The sequence below is a fragment of the Lagenorhynchus albirostris genome, chromosome 18 (assembly GCF_949774975.1).
Source record: "Lagenorhynchus albirostris chromosome 18, mLagAlb1.1, whole genome shotgun sequence".
In the NCBI taxonomy this organism is placed as follows: Eukaryota; Metazoa; Chordata; class Mammalia; order Artiodactyla; family Delphinidae; genus Lagenorhynchus; species Lagenorhynchus albirostris.
Genome location: NC_083112.1, coordinates 78,375,927 through 78,392,170, shown reverse-complemented (window position 1 = coordinate 78,392,170; position 16,244 = coordinate 78,375,927). Strand labels below are relative to the sequence as shown.

Genomic DNA, 16,244 nt, shown 5'->3' with positions numbered 1-16,244 from the left:
TATTCATAGTATCCAGTTGGATCTATTACCTAGTTATTTAGCCTTAATTCTTTGCTTATGAGCTATCTTTGCTGTTAAGTAAAAAGGAAAAGGAAGATACATTTGTGTCTTCCAGTGTTTGCAAATGTTCTGGAAAGGGAGGGATGGGACAAGGTCAGGCAAAGATTTTTCACCTACAGCTTTTTATACTGTTTCAATCACATAAAAACTACCTATTTAAAAAGCTGAGAGAAAACCATAATTGAAAAAGAGTCATGTACCACAATGTTCATTTCAGCACTATTTACAATAGACAGGACACGGAAGCAACCTAAGTGTCCATCGACAGATGAATGGATAAAGAAGATGTGGCACATATATACAATGGAATATTACTCAGCCATAAAAAGAAATGAAATTGAGTTATCTGTAGTGAGATGGATGGACCTAGAGTCTGTCATACAGAGTGAGGTAAGTCAGAAAGAGAAAAACAAATACCATATGCTAACACATATATATGGAATCTAAAAAAGAATAGTTCTGAAGAACCTAGGGGCAGGAGAGGAATAAAGACGCAGATGTAGAGAATGGACGTGAGGACACAGGGAGGGGGAAGGGTAAGCTGGGACGAAGTGAGAGGGTGGCATGGACATATATACACTCCCAAATGTAAAACAGATGGCTAGTGGGAAGCAGCCGCATAGCACAGGGAGATCAGCTCAGTGCTTTGTGACCACCTAGAGGGGTGGGATAGGGAGGGTGGGAGGGAGACGCAAGAGGGAAGAGATACGGGGATATATATATATGTATAGCTGATTCACTTTGTTATACAGCAGCAACTAACACACCATTTTAAAGCAATTATACTCCAATAAAGATGTTAAAAAAAAAAAAAGTTGAATTAAAACCAGGCTTCCCAGAAGCCACCCTGCTGGGTAGCGGCTACACTCATCTCCTCACCAAGGTCCAGGCTCTCAGCCGGCAGCATCCAGGTACTTCTCACCTGGCAACACAGTCTGCTGTGAGGATCAGTCAGTGTGAAGGCCGCCTCGACCCCCCCCGTGTTGTCCAGCGGGGGGATCCCTCAGGACCCTCCAGACCCGGTGCGGGTGGGCTACGCCGAGGAGGGGATGAGGCTGCAGGTGGAGCCCCCGCTTCACCGACTCCCATGCTACCCAAAGGGAAGCATCAGGCAGGGCGGGGCACACCGTGGCCCCTTCCCACACCCTGCACTGCAGGTTCCGCTGGGGTGGGACCCGGACACCTCTACATGGCACTCTCTTTCCCTTTGTCCACATTGCGTTTTCTTTTCAAGGACCCAGCTTGAAGCCCACAAGGCTTGGGACTCTTTCCTCACCGTCAAAAGCGCCACCAACACAGGACAATGTTCCCCTCAATCTGCTCAGCAAACAGCCTTCAGCAGGAGCAGCCTCAGCACCCGCATCCTCCCGGGCCTCCAGACACCCACAGCCAGGCTGGGTCACTGCTCACTACTTTACCAGCTTCTCAGGGTGTTAAGCGTGGTTTTTGGTTTTTTGGTTTTTTTAATTTTTATTTATTTTCTTGCTGCACTGGGTCTTCGTCGCTGTGCGCGGGCTTTCTCTAGTTGCAGCGAGCAGGGGCTACTCTTCGTTGCAGTGCACGGGCTCCTCATTGTGGTGGCTTCTCTTGTTGCGGAGCACAGGCTCTAGGTGCGCAGGCTTCAGTAGATGCGGCGCGTGGGCTCAGTAGTTGTGGCACGCGGGCTCAGTAGTCGTGGCACGCGGGCTCAGTAGTCGTGGCACGCGGGCTTAGTCACTCCGCAGCACGCGGGATCTTCCCAGACCAGGGCTCGAAGCTGTGTCCCCTGCCTTGGCAGGCGGATTCTTAACCACTGCACCACCAGGGAAGTCCCAAGCATGTTGTTTTTTTTTTTTTTACGCGGGCCTCTCACTGTTGTGGCCTCTCCCGTCGTGGAGCAAAGGCTCCGGACGCGCAGGCTCAGCAGCCATGGCTCACGGGCCCAGCCACTCCGCGGCATGTGGGATCCTCCTGGACCGGGGCACGAACCCGTGTCCCCTGCATCGGCAGGTGGACTCTCAACCACTGCACCACCAGGGAAGCCCTCCAAGCATGTTTTAAAAATACATTTAATCCAGGATTTTTAGTTCCTTTCAGTGTCCGAATAATCCAGCCCATAATATTACTGCAAATAGAATCTTTAAAACTAATATAATTTTAAAGACACGAAGAGGATCATTTGTCTGGTCAAGCTGCTCATTCATTAATGAACAAAATGACTTTCTTACACTTTAGAGATTCCTCAGTTAACTTTAAAAGACATCTTCTTTGATATGATTTATAAGAAACTGCTATCTTCATTAATTCAAGTTCAACAGACACTAAACAGTTCAATTTTGTTCTTACCTTAATACTGTTGAGTCCGGAGGGCCCCAGAAGCACGCCACAGATGATGTAACCAAACATGGTCGGCAGTCCTATCGTTGTACAGAGCCAGCCGCATGGTAAGGACAACATCCCTATGGTGACGATGTCCTAACAGAAGGATAAACAGACAAGAAACACACACATAAGAACAGGCAGCAAGAGAAAGGAGAAGGTAGGGTGGGACGGTACCCTGGCCTCACTGAGGGGGCAGAAAGGCAAGTGCGGGAGCCGAGGGAGGCTTCTGGGAGCAGGTTAGGCTCGCTCCTCAGCGTCTAATGATTACAGCGATGTGTCTGTCTCGCGTGGACCCCGTGACAGTCCTCTGAGAACTGTGAGTACGAGGACTCCTCTCAGGGCTCGAGTCCGGGAGCCCTTCCCCACTGTGCTCCCACGGCACGAAGGCGACCTAACCTTCAGGGTATGAACCGGTCCAGAAGAGACTCGTGGACGGTGCTAAGGCTGCTGGCCCGAGGGTGGCGAGGAATGGGGTATTCACGTGGCCTCAAGATGCCGCCCCAGAAGCTACGCTACGTACAAAGGGGAAGGGGGGCAACTGCGCAGTGGAGAGACCCTGCCCCTCGCCAAGGGCACAAAGTCGCGTTCTCAGACTCAGCCCCTCCCAGTCCCCACGTGGTCAAAACCAAGGAAGGCCACACACGTGCTGTCTTTCACCTCTGGATTCGAGACAGCAGTTCAGGGATCAGCCCCTCACACGGGACAAGCCCGTGGGGACCGCATGTCTACCTGCCCCTCGGCTGTCTGTCCTGGCAGCACCTTGAAGGCTGAGTTCTTTGCCTCGGTCTCTTCTCCTGAACAGATTCCAGCGTCAGGGAGTTTAGCTGGAGACCCAGCGACTGATGTGGCCCTGCGCAGGCTGCACTCCCTCACTCTCACACCTGTCACTCACACGGTCCAAGTCCAAACAGTGATCCCGAACCACAACCCTGTCGACCTCGAGTCTAAAGAATTCCACGTCCCCCCACTAGACCGGCTCCCTCCAAGGGTGCAGGTGTGCACCTCAGGCCGCCCCCACGTCGACACAGGCCACACGTGAAACCACGGCCAGGCCCTCTCTGCCCCTCGAGAAGGAGCTATTCTAGCGAAGGCAGCTTTTAGGCAGCGGACGTGGGTGCCAGGCGGAGGTGCGGGCTACCTTGATGAGGTGGGGGTCTGCCCGCGGGATGGTGGCGTCCCTGGGCTTGGTCAGGATGTACTGGTTATTCTGGGAGTCGATGAGCATGCTCAGGCCCAGGTCCTCCTCGACCTCCCGGTTCGTGAGGTTCTGCTTGGAGCCGGCCTCGTCCTCTTCCACCCGCAGAACTGCCTCAAAGTTGACCCCTCTGACCTGTAACAATGACAGTGTTGTGTCACTACAACCAATTAGACGTGTTTAAGTTCAAGGTCAAATGTTAGAGAGTAAGTCCCACACAGAAGAACGACAGGAACGTTCTCAGCATTCTGTCAAGTGTGACCGAAGACCGATAAATTAGAAAATTCGAAAAAGCCTTTCAATTGAAAAGCGATTTAAGGATGGAAGTGTTCAGGATTTCTATTACTTCCAAACACCTACTCTACCTGATTCAGGGCGTGGCGCTGTGATCTGTAACAAGAAACACATATTTGGTCTTAGACCCCTTTCCTGCCCACAGCCCCCAAACCCGCAGGACTTCCTGAGTGATAAAGAGCGATGCAAACATCTTGCCCTATATTGGGTCTTTTGGCCTCGGTTCCCGAATCGCTCCAGAGCAGCAGAGGTGAAAGGAGTGTGCTGTCCTTCATAATAAGCCCCTCGCGACCTCACCTGCCCTCGGGTGAGCGAGGGGTGGTGGAGAGCCCCCGGGTACCCACGGGAGGGGCTGGTCACCAGAGGAGCCGGCCACATGATGAGGGCTGAACTCGCAGCTCCACCACGGCCTCTGGGAGGGCAGAGGGGCTCAAGGCCGAGTTTGTCAGGAGCCTAAATAACGAAGCCTCCGTGAAGACCCTTCAGTCACGAGCTTCCGAGAGCTTCCAGGCTGCTGAACGTGTGGAGGTGTTTGGGGGAGGCTGCCAGGCCCGGAGCGGGCCGGGGAGCGGCCACCGTCCCCCACACCCTGCCCCTGTACCTCTTCCGTCTGAGCTGTGTCCTTCGTGCCAATCTGCCAACCTAGCAAACAGACTGAGCTCTGTGGGCAGCACAGCAAACGCCAGAGGGAGGGGCGTTGGCATTTGGAGTAGGGGCCGTCTTGGGCTGGGCCTGTCCCCACGGGGTCCGCGCCAGCCCCACGGGGACGGTGCCAGGCTGAACTGAACCACGGGAGGACCGGGGGAGGGCCAGTGTGGAAGAGCCCGGAGCCGCGGAGGGCAGAGTGCCTGGTGAGCGGGGTAAAAGCAAGGACACTTTCCCCAGGCGCACGGCCCTCACACACCCAGAGCCTCCCCCGCCCCGGGGTCACTGCGGGCCCCACTCCCCTTCCCTCTCCAGCCTTGCTCTGGTTTGCTGTCATTACCTAACCCTTTCCTGAGTCCGTCCCAGGACTCACTCTGACATGCTGCTTGGGACCCAAAGGTGGTTTCCTGTAAGGAGCGAGCCTCTCCCGGGCAGATCTGCACTGAAACGTGGCCATCCAGGGCCAGCTTCCTGAGACCGGAGCCAAGGCCGGGGAGACAGACGAGCTGCTGGGCGCGGAGCAGTCGGGGCATGGGGTGGGGGGGGCGCTGACCAAACACGGGGCCGGGCGGGAAGCAGAGGAAACGGGGCCCGTCTTCAGGGCCACACGAGTGCGTCAGCCTCATCTTCGTTTTCAGCCTGCACTACCGTACACCCGCAAACAGTCCCAAGTGCACGTCCTCTCAGCGGCTCGGCAGGCGGAGGGGACCTTGCTGGGGACGCTACTCACCGACCTATTGTCGTCGAAAGCGCGTTCCTCCGTCTCCTTCTCCAGACGGTCTGCCGCCTTCCTCACGTCCTCAAGGATCTCATCCAGGAGGGATAAACTTTTGTTCCGATGCTGCATGCTTTTAAGAACTTCAGCCTGATGTTTTTCTGCTGCCAGAAGTTCCACATACTCCGTCTCTTCCTATTCATTTGCAAGAAATGAAGGGTGGTGTTTATGACGAAGGAAACCTGGACGACCTGCCCGCTGCGGACACTGCAGTGGAGGCAGGTGCCCCAGGGCACTGCAAACCCCGCAGGAAGGCTACTTACACACGGATGTAACACACCAGCGTAAAGAGACGCCGAAGGTCCTCTCTTCACACGAAAACCACCCGCCGACCCTGATGCGGTTGCAGCCACTGTGCCGACTGCATGTGAAGCCCAGCTGCGCACCTGACTATTTAGCTAGACATTTCTGAGCGGAATACAGTGGACTTCCAAGTTACGAAGGGGAGATGTTCCAGGAGAATCTGACAGCATTAGTTACGTGCACAGTTGATGGGTGGTGCTGGGAACAGAGTTTAACACGTGTAGAGCACACAGCCATGCTCAAGCTCGAGCTTGAGCTCAAATCAAATCCCTCTACTTGCTCACGTTCGAGGCGGAGTGGGCGCCGAGCGGAGGGCGGCCCCAGGCACAGGCTCGGCCGTTTCACAGCCTCTACTCAGCGCCTGGACCGCCTCAGACCCGTGAGGCCAGAACCAGCAGAGAGCAGGCGGGTGGGGTCAGCGCCACTCAAACTCATGTTTGTTCTCTGTTCTACCGTTAAACTACCGCAAACCGACACCCCTGCGACTCCCTCTTTAACGCCAAGGAGTTTAATGTCCCACCCGTGCGAAGGACCTGGTGAGACGGTGATCCCGCTGGGAGGGGGCGGTCTGTTTCCAACAACAGGCAGGACGCCCGAGTCCAGGGGGCTACTTACCCCATCACCACATTCCTACCCAAACTACCACACTTGGGCAAAACAAAGTTTAATAATTTGTATCTTCTTTACTTTTTAAGCTGTATAATATTGCCATAGCCTTTCCATGAAGACGAAATGATACTTCGTATATTTAAAGTGCCTGGCACACAATAGATGGCTTAAATGACAGCTTTAAAGTATTATATAACTATCACATCTGACGTAATAATAGTTTCTTCTCATCATTTTAAAAGTATCCTTCAGGGTAGGGCTTCCCTGGTGGCGCAGTGGTTGAGAGTCCGCCTGCCAATGCAGGGAACACGGGTTCGTGCCCCGGTCCGGGAAGATCCCACATGCCACAGAGCAGTTGGGCCCGTGAGCCATGGCCGGTGACCCTGCGCGTCCGGAGCCTGGGCTCCGCAACGAGAGAGGCCACAACAGCGAGAGGCCTGCGTACCACAAAAAAAAAAAAAAAAAAAAAGTATCCTTCAGGGGCTTCCCTGGTGGCGCAGTGGTTAAGAATCTACCTGCCAATGCAGGAGACACAGGTTCGAGCCCTGGTCCGGGAAGATCCCACATACCGCGGAGCAGCTAAGCCCGTGCGCCACAGCTACTGAGGCTGTGCTCTAGAGCTGGCAAGCCACAACTACTGAGCCCACGCGCCGCATCTACTAAAGTCTGTGCACCTAGAGCCTGTGCTCCACAACAAGAGAAACCACTGCAACGAGAAGCCCGCGCACCGCAACAAAGAGTAGCCCCAGCTCGCCGCAACTAGAGAAAGCCTGTGCGCAGCAACAAAGACCCAACGCAGCCAAAAAACAAAAATAAATTTATTTAAAAAATAATAAAAATTTAAAAATAAAATAAAAGTATCCTTCATCAAAATCCTTAATTCAAATGTATACATTTGTTTAAAACTACCTTTAATATTTTTGTTTTCAGTATGTGGGCCTTGAAGAAAGTCAGCCTTCACACTAAAAGTGATTCTTATCAGAAGCTCAAAACCCCGACGGCAATTACAATGGGCTTATTTCCACGTCAGTTCACTGGGGGAACATGAGTAACTCTTTTCAATACCCAGGGATCTCCACCATGGAGAAAGCATGAGAGACCCCTAGAAGTGCTCAAATGTGGCTCTGCTAAGTGACTGTGCCAAGGGAGCGGCTCTCCTGCACCTGCTGGGTCAGATCGGAGCCCCCTCCGCGGGCGCCCCGCCCCGCCTTGGACCCACCTTGATGGCTGCCTTCCGCAGGGCCTCCAGGCGCTGCCGGCTGCTCTCCTTCACGTTGGCCACGTCCCTGTAGTCGCCCTGCAGGGCTCTCTGGAGTCCATGGACGGCCTGGAAGACTGAGTTTTCACTTTCATTCAGCTCTTTCTGGAAAATTTCAAACATGTGCACCTGAAACAGCTTCTCTTCATCCGAAAGGCTGGCGTCTTTTTCCACTGCTCTGACTGCACTTTTCAGTTTGTTAAGAACCACAGCCTTTTGGCGAAGAAGCCCAGAGAGCTTTCTGCAACCGTCCAGGACCCACTGTCTCCTCTGGGTGACGGCCGCCCCTTGGCGCCGGTGCAACTCGATGGCGTGTCTCACCGCTTCTTCGTGCTCCGCGCCGCTGGCCAGCAGGTGAAGGAACGGGAGCCACACCCACAGGTGGCTTCTCCCCAGCACCTTCATGATCCGACTTTAGGGACAGGGCAAGGCAGTCCAAAGACTCCTGCTAAGTCGGGCTTGCATTTGAGATACGCATTTTCAGCTGAAAAAGAGATTTATTGACACATATATTTGAACGATGACTCATTGCTATGGAGATTAAAGTTTTAAATAATTACTAAAAACTATCACTTCTCCGAGGAAAATGTTATTTTTCGTAGAACAACATCTGAACTATCTGCTGCACTTAGATCACAATCAAACACTGAATTTAAGGTATGGTGCCTGATGAAGAGCTGAGATTAAAGATTACATCTGAATTTAAAAGCAACTTTTTAAAGTGAAACTCAGCCTCATATACCTACTAAATCTACCACGTACAAAAGACAAAAACCAATTCCATTTCATACGGTTCACATATCAAAGGCCAGGAAACACCACCTGCTACCCCCATCACACATGAGGGGCCCTGGAACCAGGTCCGAGGGGCTGGGAAATGGAGCCGAGCTGGCTGAGCCGTACCGTGTGCTTTCCTGAGTCACCTGGAATTCCGTCAAATTTCCAATGTCAGCCTACCTTTACGTGCTAACAAGATGTCAAGGAGAGAAAAAAAATTACAAACTACAACCACACTCATACACTTTCTATCATGCAGATTCAGGTTCCTCCTCTTCTCCCTTAAGGAAGACTTCAAGCAGCGCCTGGGAGCTCATCCTGGCAGCAGGGCGCAGACAGGACCCCGGCCCCAGTAGCGGGGGGAGCTGCAGCTGTGTCGCCCAGAGGAGGGCTGATCCAGGCGCAGATGGAGGCCGGGTCAGCAGGGTCACCAAGAAAGAATGACCTCGGAGGCAGGAAGATAGAGAACAAAGACGAAAGAGGTGACAAATGCAGGAGAGCCCAGTAAGACGCACCCTGAAATACACCCACTGAGCCTGGCAACTAGGCCCAAGTCCTTATGCCAAAAAGAAAAGGAAACAAAACAAAACCCACCATTTCCAAGGAATCATATTATTCTAGAATATATATTTTTTCATTTCACTGGTAATCCCAATTCTAACGAGTTTAATCTGGTTTCCCAGGTAAAGTAGATTAGCAAAACTAAGAGTGTGCACTTCTAGAGATAGAATGCTGACCAAACCAAGGAATGACAGCCAACAGAAAGTGGACACCAACAGAGCTTACAGAGACACACATGGGAACGCAGCGAAGAGCCCCAGCCGGAGGTCTGGGGGGCCGACTGCTCCATGCACCTCAGCAGACCCTGCAGAGGCGACCGCTGAGGGCAGAAGAGCCACCGTGTTCAGAATGACAATCAGAAGTCACCCATTACAGACTGCACACCGGCTCACTATTCTGGGTAAAAAGTCAGGAAACTGTGCGATTTCAATACTTGTTTAGATACTCTGGGTCCCAGCATCTCCCAGAGGATCCACGGACGCAGGACAGCGCGCTTCCTAACGAGGTGGGGTAATCGCGTGGGGCGGGCCGAGTTCCTGAGTTCACGGGCACAGGTTTAATACCACCTTAAGTAAACGTTACCACCTTAAGCAAACAAACCACTCATCAATCCCACAGACAGCCGGCACTATCACTGGTCTGTTATTTTATTGACTCAGTTGCTAAGCTCCTACTGTTTCAAGGGAAAGAAAGAATTCAAGCACTACTTCAGACATGCACACATGTAGTATTCTTCAGAACCAAGACACAAATTCCAGGTGCTTTGTTAACTGCACAGACCTAGACATGCACATTTTCTCCAAAAGATCTCAGAAAGTGATTCTTCTACAGATTTCAAACTTCAGGAAGATAAACTGCTGCGCAGCTGGTATGTAACACCCCTCCGTCCATCTCGGGCCCCTCCCTCAGACAAGCTCCTGAAGTTAGCTATCCCTCTCCCCAAAACACCGAAGACAGCTATTCACTTTTATGAAAAACCTCTGAGAATTTTAGCTGTAGTCACACTAATATTTCCACTGAAAAGAGCTTTTACCGTGAACATGAAGTTATTTACAGACCTTAAGATATGAACCACTCCTTTTTCATAAACACCTCATTTTACCTTAAAACTCGGCTACCAAATCCTACAGACTACTAAACTGTAACATGTTTTTTTCAGTAAATAGTGTTATTTTGTTATTGTTATTCTTAATTATAAAAAAAGACACTCTGGATTTGTTGTGGTTTTATAATGAATTCTTAAAATTTCCACATCTTGAACGACTGATGCAGTAACCCGGGTGACCTCAAGGCCGAGAAGAGCCTGCCACGCTCACGCATGATGCCATTTACACAACTTCTTTTCTTTCTTCTTCTTTTTTTTGGCCGCGAGGCTTATGGGATCTCAGTTCCCAGACCAGGGACTGAACCTGGGCCCTGGCAGTGAGAGTCTGGAATCCTAACCACTAGGCCACCAGGAACTCCCTACACAACATTCTTAAAATGACAAACTGCAGAGACGGGGAAGGGACAGTGGGGGTCAGGGCCCAGGGAAGGGGGAGGCGATGGCTGTGGACGTAACAAGGCAGCAGGAGGGACCCTGTGGGGTGGACGTGTTCTGTGCCCTGACAGTGGTGGTGGCCACACGCGCGTGCACGTGTGACAGAATCACACAGATCTACACACACACGAGTGCGTGCATGTGCCCTGGTGCACCCGGATTGGGCAATGGGCTGTATCTCTCCCAGCTCCTGCTTAGGATACAGTTTTGCAAGAGCTCCCGCTGGGGATACTGGCGGAAGGGTCTATAGGATTTCTCTGTATTTTCTGAATTTATCTAATTCTTTTATTTAATTATTGGAGTATAATTGCTTTACAACGTTGTGTTACTTTGTGCTGCACAATGAAGTGAATCAGCCATATGTATACCTATATCTCCCTACCTTGGACGTCCCTCCCACCCCCACCATCCCACCCTTCTAGGTCATCACAGAGCACCGCACTGAGCTCCCTGTGCTTTATAGCAGGTTCCCACTAGCCGTCTATTTCACACATGGTAGTGTATTTATGTCAAACCTAATCTCCCAATTCGTCCCACCCTCCCCTTCTCCCGCTGTGTCCACATGTCCGTTCTCTACATCTCTATTCCTGCCCTGCAAATAGGTTCATCTGTACCATTTTACTAGATTCCACATATATGCATTAATATACGATACTTGTTTTTCTCTTTCTGGCTTACTTCACTCTGTATGACAGACTCTAGGTCCATCCACATCTCTCATAATGACCCAATTTCGTTCCTTCCTATGGCTGAGTAATATTCCATTGTATACATGTGCCACATCTTCTTTATCCAGTCATCTATCATTTGACATTTAGGTTGTTCCCGTGTCCTGGCTATTGCAAATAGTGCTCCAATGAATACTGTGGCACATGCCTTTTTCTTTTTTTTTTTTTTTTTTTTTTTGCGGTACGCGGGCCTCTCACTGTTGTGGCCTCTCCCGTTGTGGAACACAGGCTCCGGACGCACAGGCTCAGCGACCACGGCTCACAGGCCCAGCCTCTCTGCGGCATGTGGGATCTTCCCGGACCAGGGCACGAACCCGTGTCCCCTGCATCGGCAGGTGGACTCTCAACCACTGCGCCACCAGGGAAGCCCTACATGACTCTTTTTGAATTATGGTTTTCTCAGGGTATATGCCCAGTAGTGGGATTGCTAGGTTATATGGTAGGTCTATTTTTAGTTTTTTAAGGACCCTCCATACTGTTCTCCATAGTGGCTGTATCAATTTACATTCCCAGAAACAGTGCAAGAGGGTTCCCTTTTCTCCACACCCTCTCCAGCATTTATTGTTTGTAGATTTTTTGATGATGGCCATTCTGACCAATGTGAGGTGATACCTCATTGGAGTTTTGATTTGCATTTCTCTAATGATTAGTGATGTTGAGCAGCTTTTTATGTGTCTCTTGGCCATCTGTACGTCTTCTTTGGTGAAATGTCTATTTAGGTCTTCTGCCCATTTTTTAATTGGGTTGTTTGTTTTTTTGATATTGAGCTCCATGAGCTCTTTGTATATTTTGGAGATTAATCCTTTGTTCGTTGCTTCATTTGCAAATATTTTCTCCCATTCTGAGGGTTGTCTTTCCATCTTGTTTATGGTTTGCTGTGCAAAAGCTTTTACGTTTCATTAGGTCCCATTTGTTTATTCTCGTTTTTATTTTCATTACTCTAGAAGGTGGGTCAAAAAAGATCTTGCTGTGGTTTATGTCAGAGTGTTTTTCTTATGTCTTCCTCTAAGAGTTTTATAGTGTCCGGTCTTAACATTTAGGTCTTTAATCCATTTTGAGTTTATTTTTCTGTATGGTGTTAGGGAGTGTTCTAATTTCATTCTTTCACAGGTAGCTGTCCAGTTTTCCCAGCACCACTTATTGGAGAGGCTGTCTTTCTCCATTGTATGTTCTTGCCTCCTTTGTCATAGATTAGATGACCACATGTGGGTGGGTTTATCTCTGGGCTTTCTATCCTGTACCATTGATCTATATTTCTGTTTTTGTGCCAATACCACACTGTCTTGATTACTGTAGCTTTGTAGTATAGCCTGAAGTCAGCGAGCCTGATTCTTCCAGCTCTATTTTTTTCTCAAGATTGATTTGGCTATTTGGGGTCTTTTGTGTTTCCATACGAATTGTAAAATTTTTTGTTGTAATTCTATAAAGAATGCCATTGGTAATTTGACAGGGATTGCACTGAATCTGTATATTGCTTTGGGTAACATAGTCATTTTCACAATAATGATTGTATATTTCTCCATCTGTTTATGTCATCTTTGATTTCTTTCATCAGTGTCTTATAGTTTTCTGAGTACAGGTCTTTTATCTCCTTAGGTAGGCTTATTCCTAGGTATTTTATTCTTTTTGTTGCAATGGTAAATGGGATTGTTTCCTTAATTTCTCTTTCTGATTTTTCATTGTTAGTGTATAGGAATGCCAGAGATTTGTGTGCATTAATTTTGTATCCTGCAACCTTACCAAATTCATTGATAAGTTCTAGTAGTTTTCTGGTGGCATCTTCAGGATTTTCTATGTATATTCTATAGGATTTCTCTGTATTATTTTTTAAAACTTTATGTGACTCTATAATCATCTCAAAATAAAGTTTTTAAAACTCTATATAAGTGCTTCCTGTTTCCCACTACACCCTTATTGTGTGTAATGTGCACCGTTTACACTGCAGAGCATGGCAAACATGCCTATGACATTTTAATATTTTAAAGTAGGAAACGCCCTAAAACCAAAGGTTTTCAGTATGACTCAACTAAAGTGAAACCCAAGGTTACTTTTCATTTAGTGTGATAGCAAAAATCAATACTTTGAGTACAAACCTTCCCTCCTACAACTTTCTGTTTATACATATTCCAATATTAATTAAAATATATCTCCCCAACTTTGCCAAATTTCTAGGAGGTTTTGCTTGTTTTTATAAAGGCAGAACAGGAATCCCAAAACTAACTTTAAAATCGATGAGATTATTTGATTAAGAAAAAAAATTTGTAATAAATGATTCAGAATAAAAAGGCATATGGGTTCATTATTAAGCCTACTCAAAAACAAAGAAACTTCCAATAATTTTACATAAAAAGTCCAAGATCTGGGGCTTCCCTGGTGGCGCAGTGGTTAAGAATCCTCCTGCCAATGCAGGGGACACAGGTTTGAGCCCTGGCCCAGGAAGATCCCACATGCTGCAGAGCAACTAAGCCCATGAGCCACAACTACCAATGCCTGCACGCCTAGAGCCCATGCTCCACAGCAAGAGAAGCCACCGCAATGAGAAGCCCACGCACCACAAGGAAGAGTAGCCCCCGCTCGCTGCAACCAGAGAAAGCTCGTGCGCAGCAGCACAGCAGCAAAGACTCAACACAGCCAAAAAAAATGTAAAAATAAAGTCCAAGACCAGGTTTTTTCAGAGCAAAGTCACCAGGTTAAGATTTCTCTCTCGCCTCCACTCTGAGTTCTATCAAGACTGCAGGGTGTGCAGCACTCTCCTGGGACACCCGCTGCTGGACCACAGAGCCCTAGACCATTGCTGGAGGCCCTCCGGAGAATGGGGGGCGGGGAGGCAGCGCCCCTGTTTTTCTACTTTACACACTAGGCTAAAATAAAATGCGAGAACCTGGCAGCCCTGCCCCCCAGCCTCCTGCACACGTGTAGCCAGAGGCCCCTCCGTCTCTCTTCCTCAGGACCTTCCAGACCCACCACCTCAGATTTAGCAGGTCCAACTGCTGAAAGTCAGTGTGGTTTATTGACAGCAGCCTGTCTGTGGGCAGAGGCCATCAGGACCAGGTGGGACACAGCTCCCGGGACAGCCCACCCTAGGGGCCAGCCGTCTACCCAGCTGAACCCAGACCCTAAAGCGGGGAGGGTGGCTGACCTGGTATGGGAGCTCCAGGCAGGAATTCCAGAGCGAGTCGCTTGGATGGGGCAGGATCAGGGTTAGCGGGTGCAGGACCTCTGGAAAAAGGAAAGCAGGAGGGTTGTTTGCAGTATCTCTTCCTGATGCCGACAGAACTTCCAGGCCAGGCACAAAACGGGAAACAAAGGGGGGAACTTGTGGAAAGATCCAAGGAAGCAAAGAAACCCCCAGTGGAAGCGATCTACCTCAATGTAATCTGTGGAGGAGTTTACCTGAAAAGCCTATTTCACACTTTAACAAGTTAGATGACGTAAAGTCTATTTCTTAAAAGATAAAGCACTTATAACCACTTATAAGCACTTATAATACAATTTATGGTTCACTCTTCTAATCAGTAAAATGGGAGAATGAGTTAAAAAAAGGGGGAGAGGAAGGAAAGAAGAAAATTCTTACTGACAATAAAAAGTTTTAAAGTATTTAATGTTAATTAAGCTGTACAAAAATCCAGTATTCCGTTAATAATCCAATCACTGAGACACTGTCTTTTCAAAAATTTATATTATAAAAGAAATTTGGGATCAGTAAGACAGTATGCCGCTCTGGCCGAAAAAATGATCAGAAAAACGTATAAAAAGGCTGTGAACTCAGTTACGTTATTCGCCATCCGTTCCCCCATGGGGTGCCGGGCGCACACAGCGCAGCCCGAGGGGAGCGCAGACCCAGAACGGAATGAGGCCTGGCGCTTTGGGAAAACAGGCCCTTCGACGGTTACACTTTAGGAACAACATTTACAGACCGGATCCTTGCATCTTCCCACCCTTAGGAAAGCGCTAGAGGCATTCACGGGGATACTTGTCCCCGTGACAGGCAGCGACCCTCCACGAGGCCCCCCCTCCTCGTAGCGGCTCCCCGGAGCTGGATGACGGGCTGTCCCCGAATCACGCGGAAACTCGGGGCTCACGTCGTGCGTTCTTTTCCCAGGGGACCTGGAACCTGGCGGGGCCGCCTGACACCTGGACGACAGCGTGAACGGGGACCACGGGTGAGGTCCGACGGGAACTAGGGAGCGGCTCGCAGAGCCAGGACCCCCAGGGGCTCGTGGAGGGCCGGCTCCTCCGCAGATCTGACCCGAGGATCAGGCGCCGGGAGAGTGTAGACGGTCCAACCGAGTGGCCCGCGGTGTCTGAAGCCTCGCCAGCTCCCGCCCGCACCCCCATCGGCCCTCCCCGCAACCCCGGGGCCGCCGCCAGGTGCGGGGTCCGGTAAAGGGTGCTCAGGCAGCACCGCTCTCGGCGCAAAGCCCGGAGGAGGAGAGAGCGGGCGGGGGCTGAGTGAGGCCAAGAGGACGGAACCTCGAGAGAAGGCGGAGAGACCCCTGGAAAGGAGGAGGGGAGACCTCTAGGGAGGGGAAGGAGAGACCAGACACCGCCCTCCCAGGGAGGGGGAGAAGACATCCTCGGGAAGGGGACACCCCCGGGGAGGGGAGACCCGGGAGGGGGATGGGAGACCAGACTCCCGGGGAGGGGGAGAAGGGACTCCCAGGAAGAGGAGACCTTGGGAGGAGAGACCCCGAGGGGAGACCAGACCCCGGGGAGGAGAAGAACTGACACCCCCGGGAAGGGGAGACCCCAGGGGAAGGGAGGGGAGGAGAGGGAAGCCCCGAGGGCCGCGCTTCAGGCCGGACCCGGGGCCCCGCGCCGAACGCTCACCTAGACGTTCCGGCCGCGCCGCGTCCTGGGCCCGGCTTTCCAGAGGGGAAGACCTTATCCGGCTTATCCGCATCCCTTTCCGGGAGGCGGGGACGAGGACGGGGACGAGGTCGGGCACGGGGAGGGCCCAGGAGGCCCGCAGTGCTCTCTCGAACGCCCTCTGAGCCGACGCGGCTCAAAGGCAGTCGCGGCCCCTTTAAGGAGGCGGGGTGTGGGTTCCGTCCACCCCAGGGCGGCGCGGTGCACGCCGGGAGTCGGAGGCGCCGCAGGGCCTGCATCCCGGCGGCCCCGGGCGGCGCAGTGCACGC

At 50.9% G+C, this 16,244-nt stretch overlaps 1 protein-coding gene across 4 annotated transcripts in view; it reads right to left on the bottom strand.

Moving 5' to 3' along the window:
- Positions 1-16,040, bottom strand: part of TMCO3 (transmembrane and coiled-coil domains 3) — a 31,736-nt gene extending 15,696 nt beyond the window's left edge. For 3 of the 4 annotated variants that reach the window (XM_060129363.1, XM_060129365.1, XM_060129366.1), the window contains exons 1-6: positions 15,937-16,040; positions 14,246-14,325; positions 7,462-7,984; positions 5,286-5,465; positions 3,560-3,751; positions 2,386-2,514 (exon numbers count right to left, since the gene is read on the bottom strand). In XM_060129363.1, coding sequence (XP_059985346.1) covers positions 2,386-2,514; positions 3,560-3,751; positions 5,286-5,465; positions 7,462-7,905 — 945 coding nt within the window. In that variant the 5' untranslated portion in view covers positions 7,906-7,984; positions 14,246-14,325; positions 15,937-16,040. The other variant, XM_060129364.1, reaches the window with a different exon arrangement.
- Between the last annotated feature and the right edge of the window lie 204 nt (positions 16,041-16,244).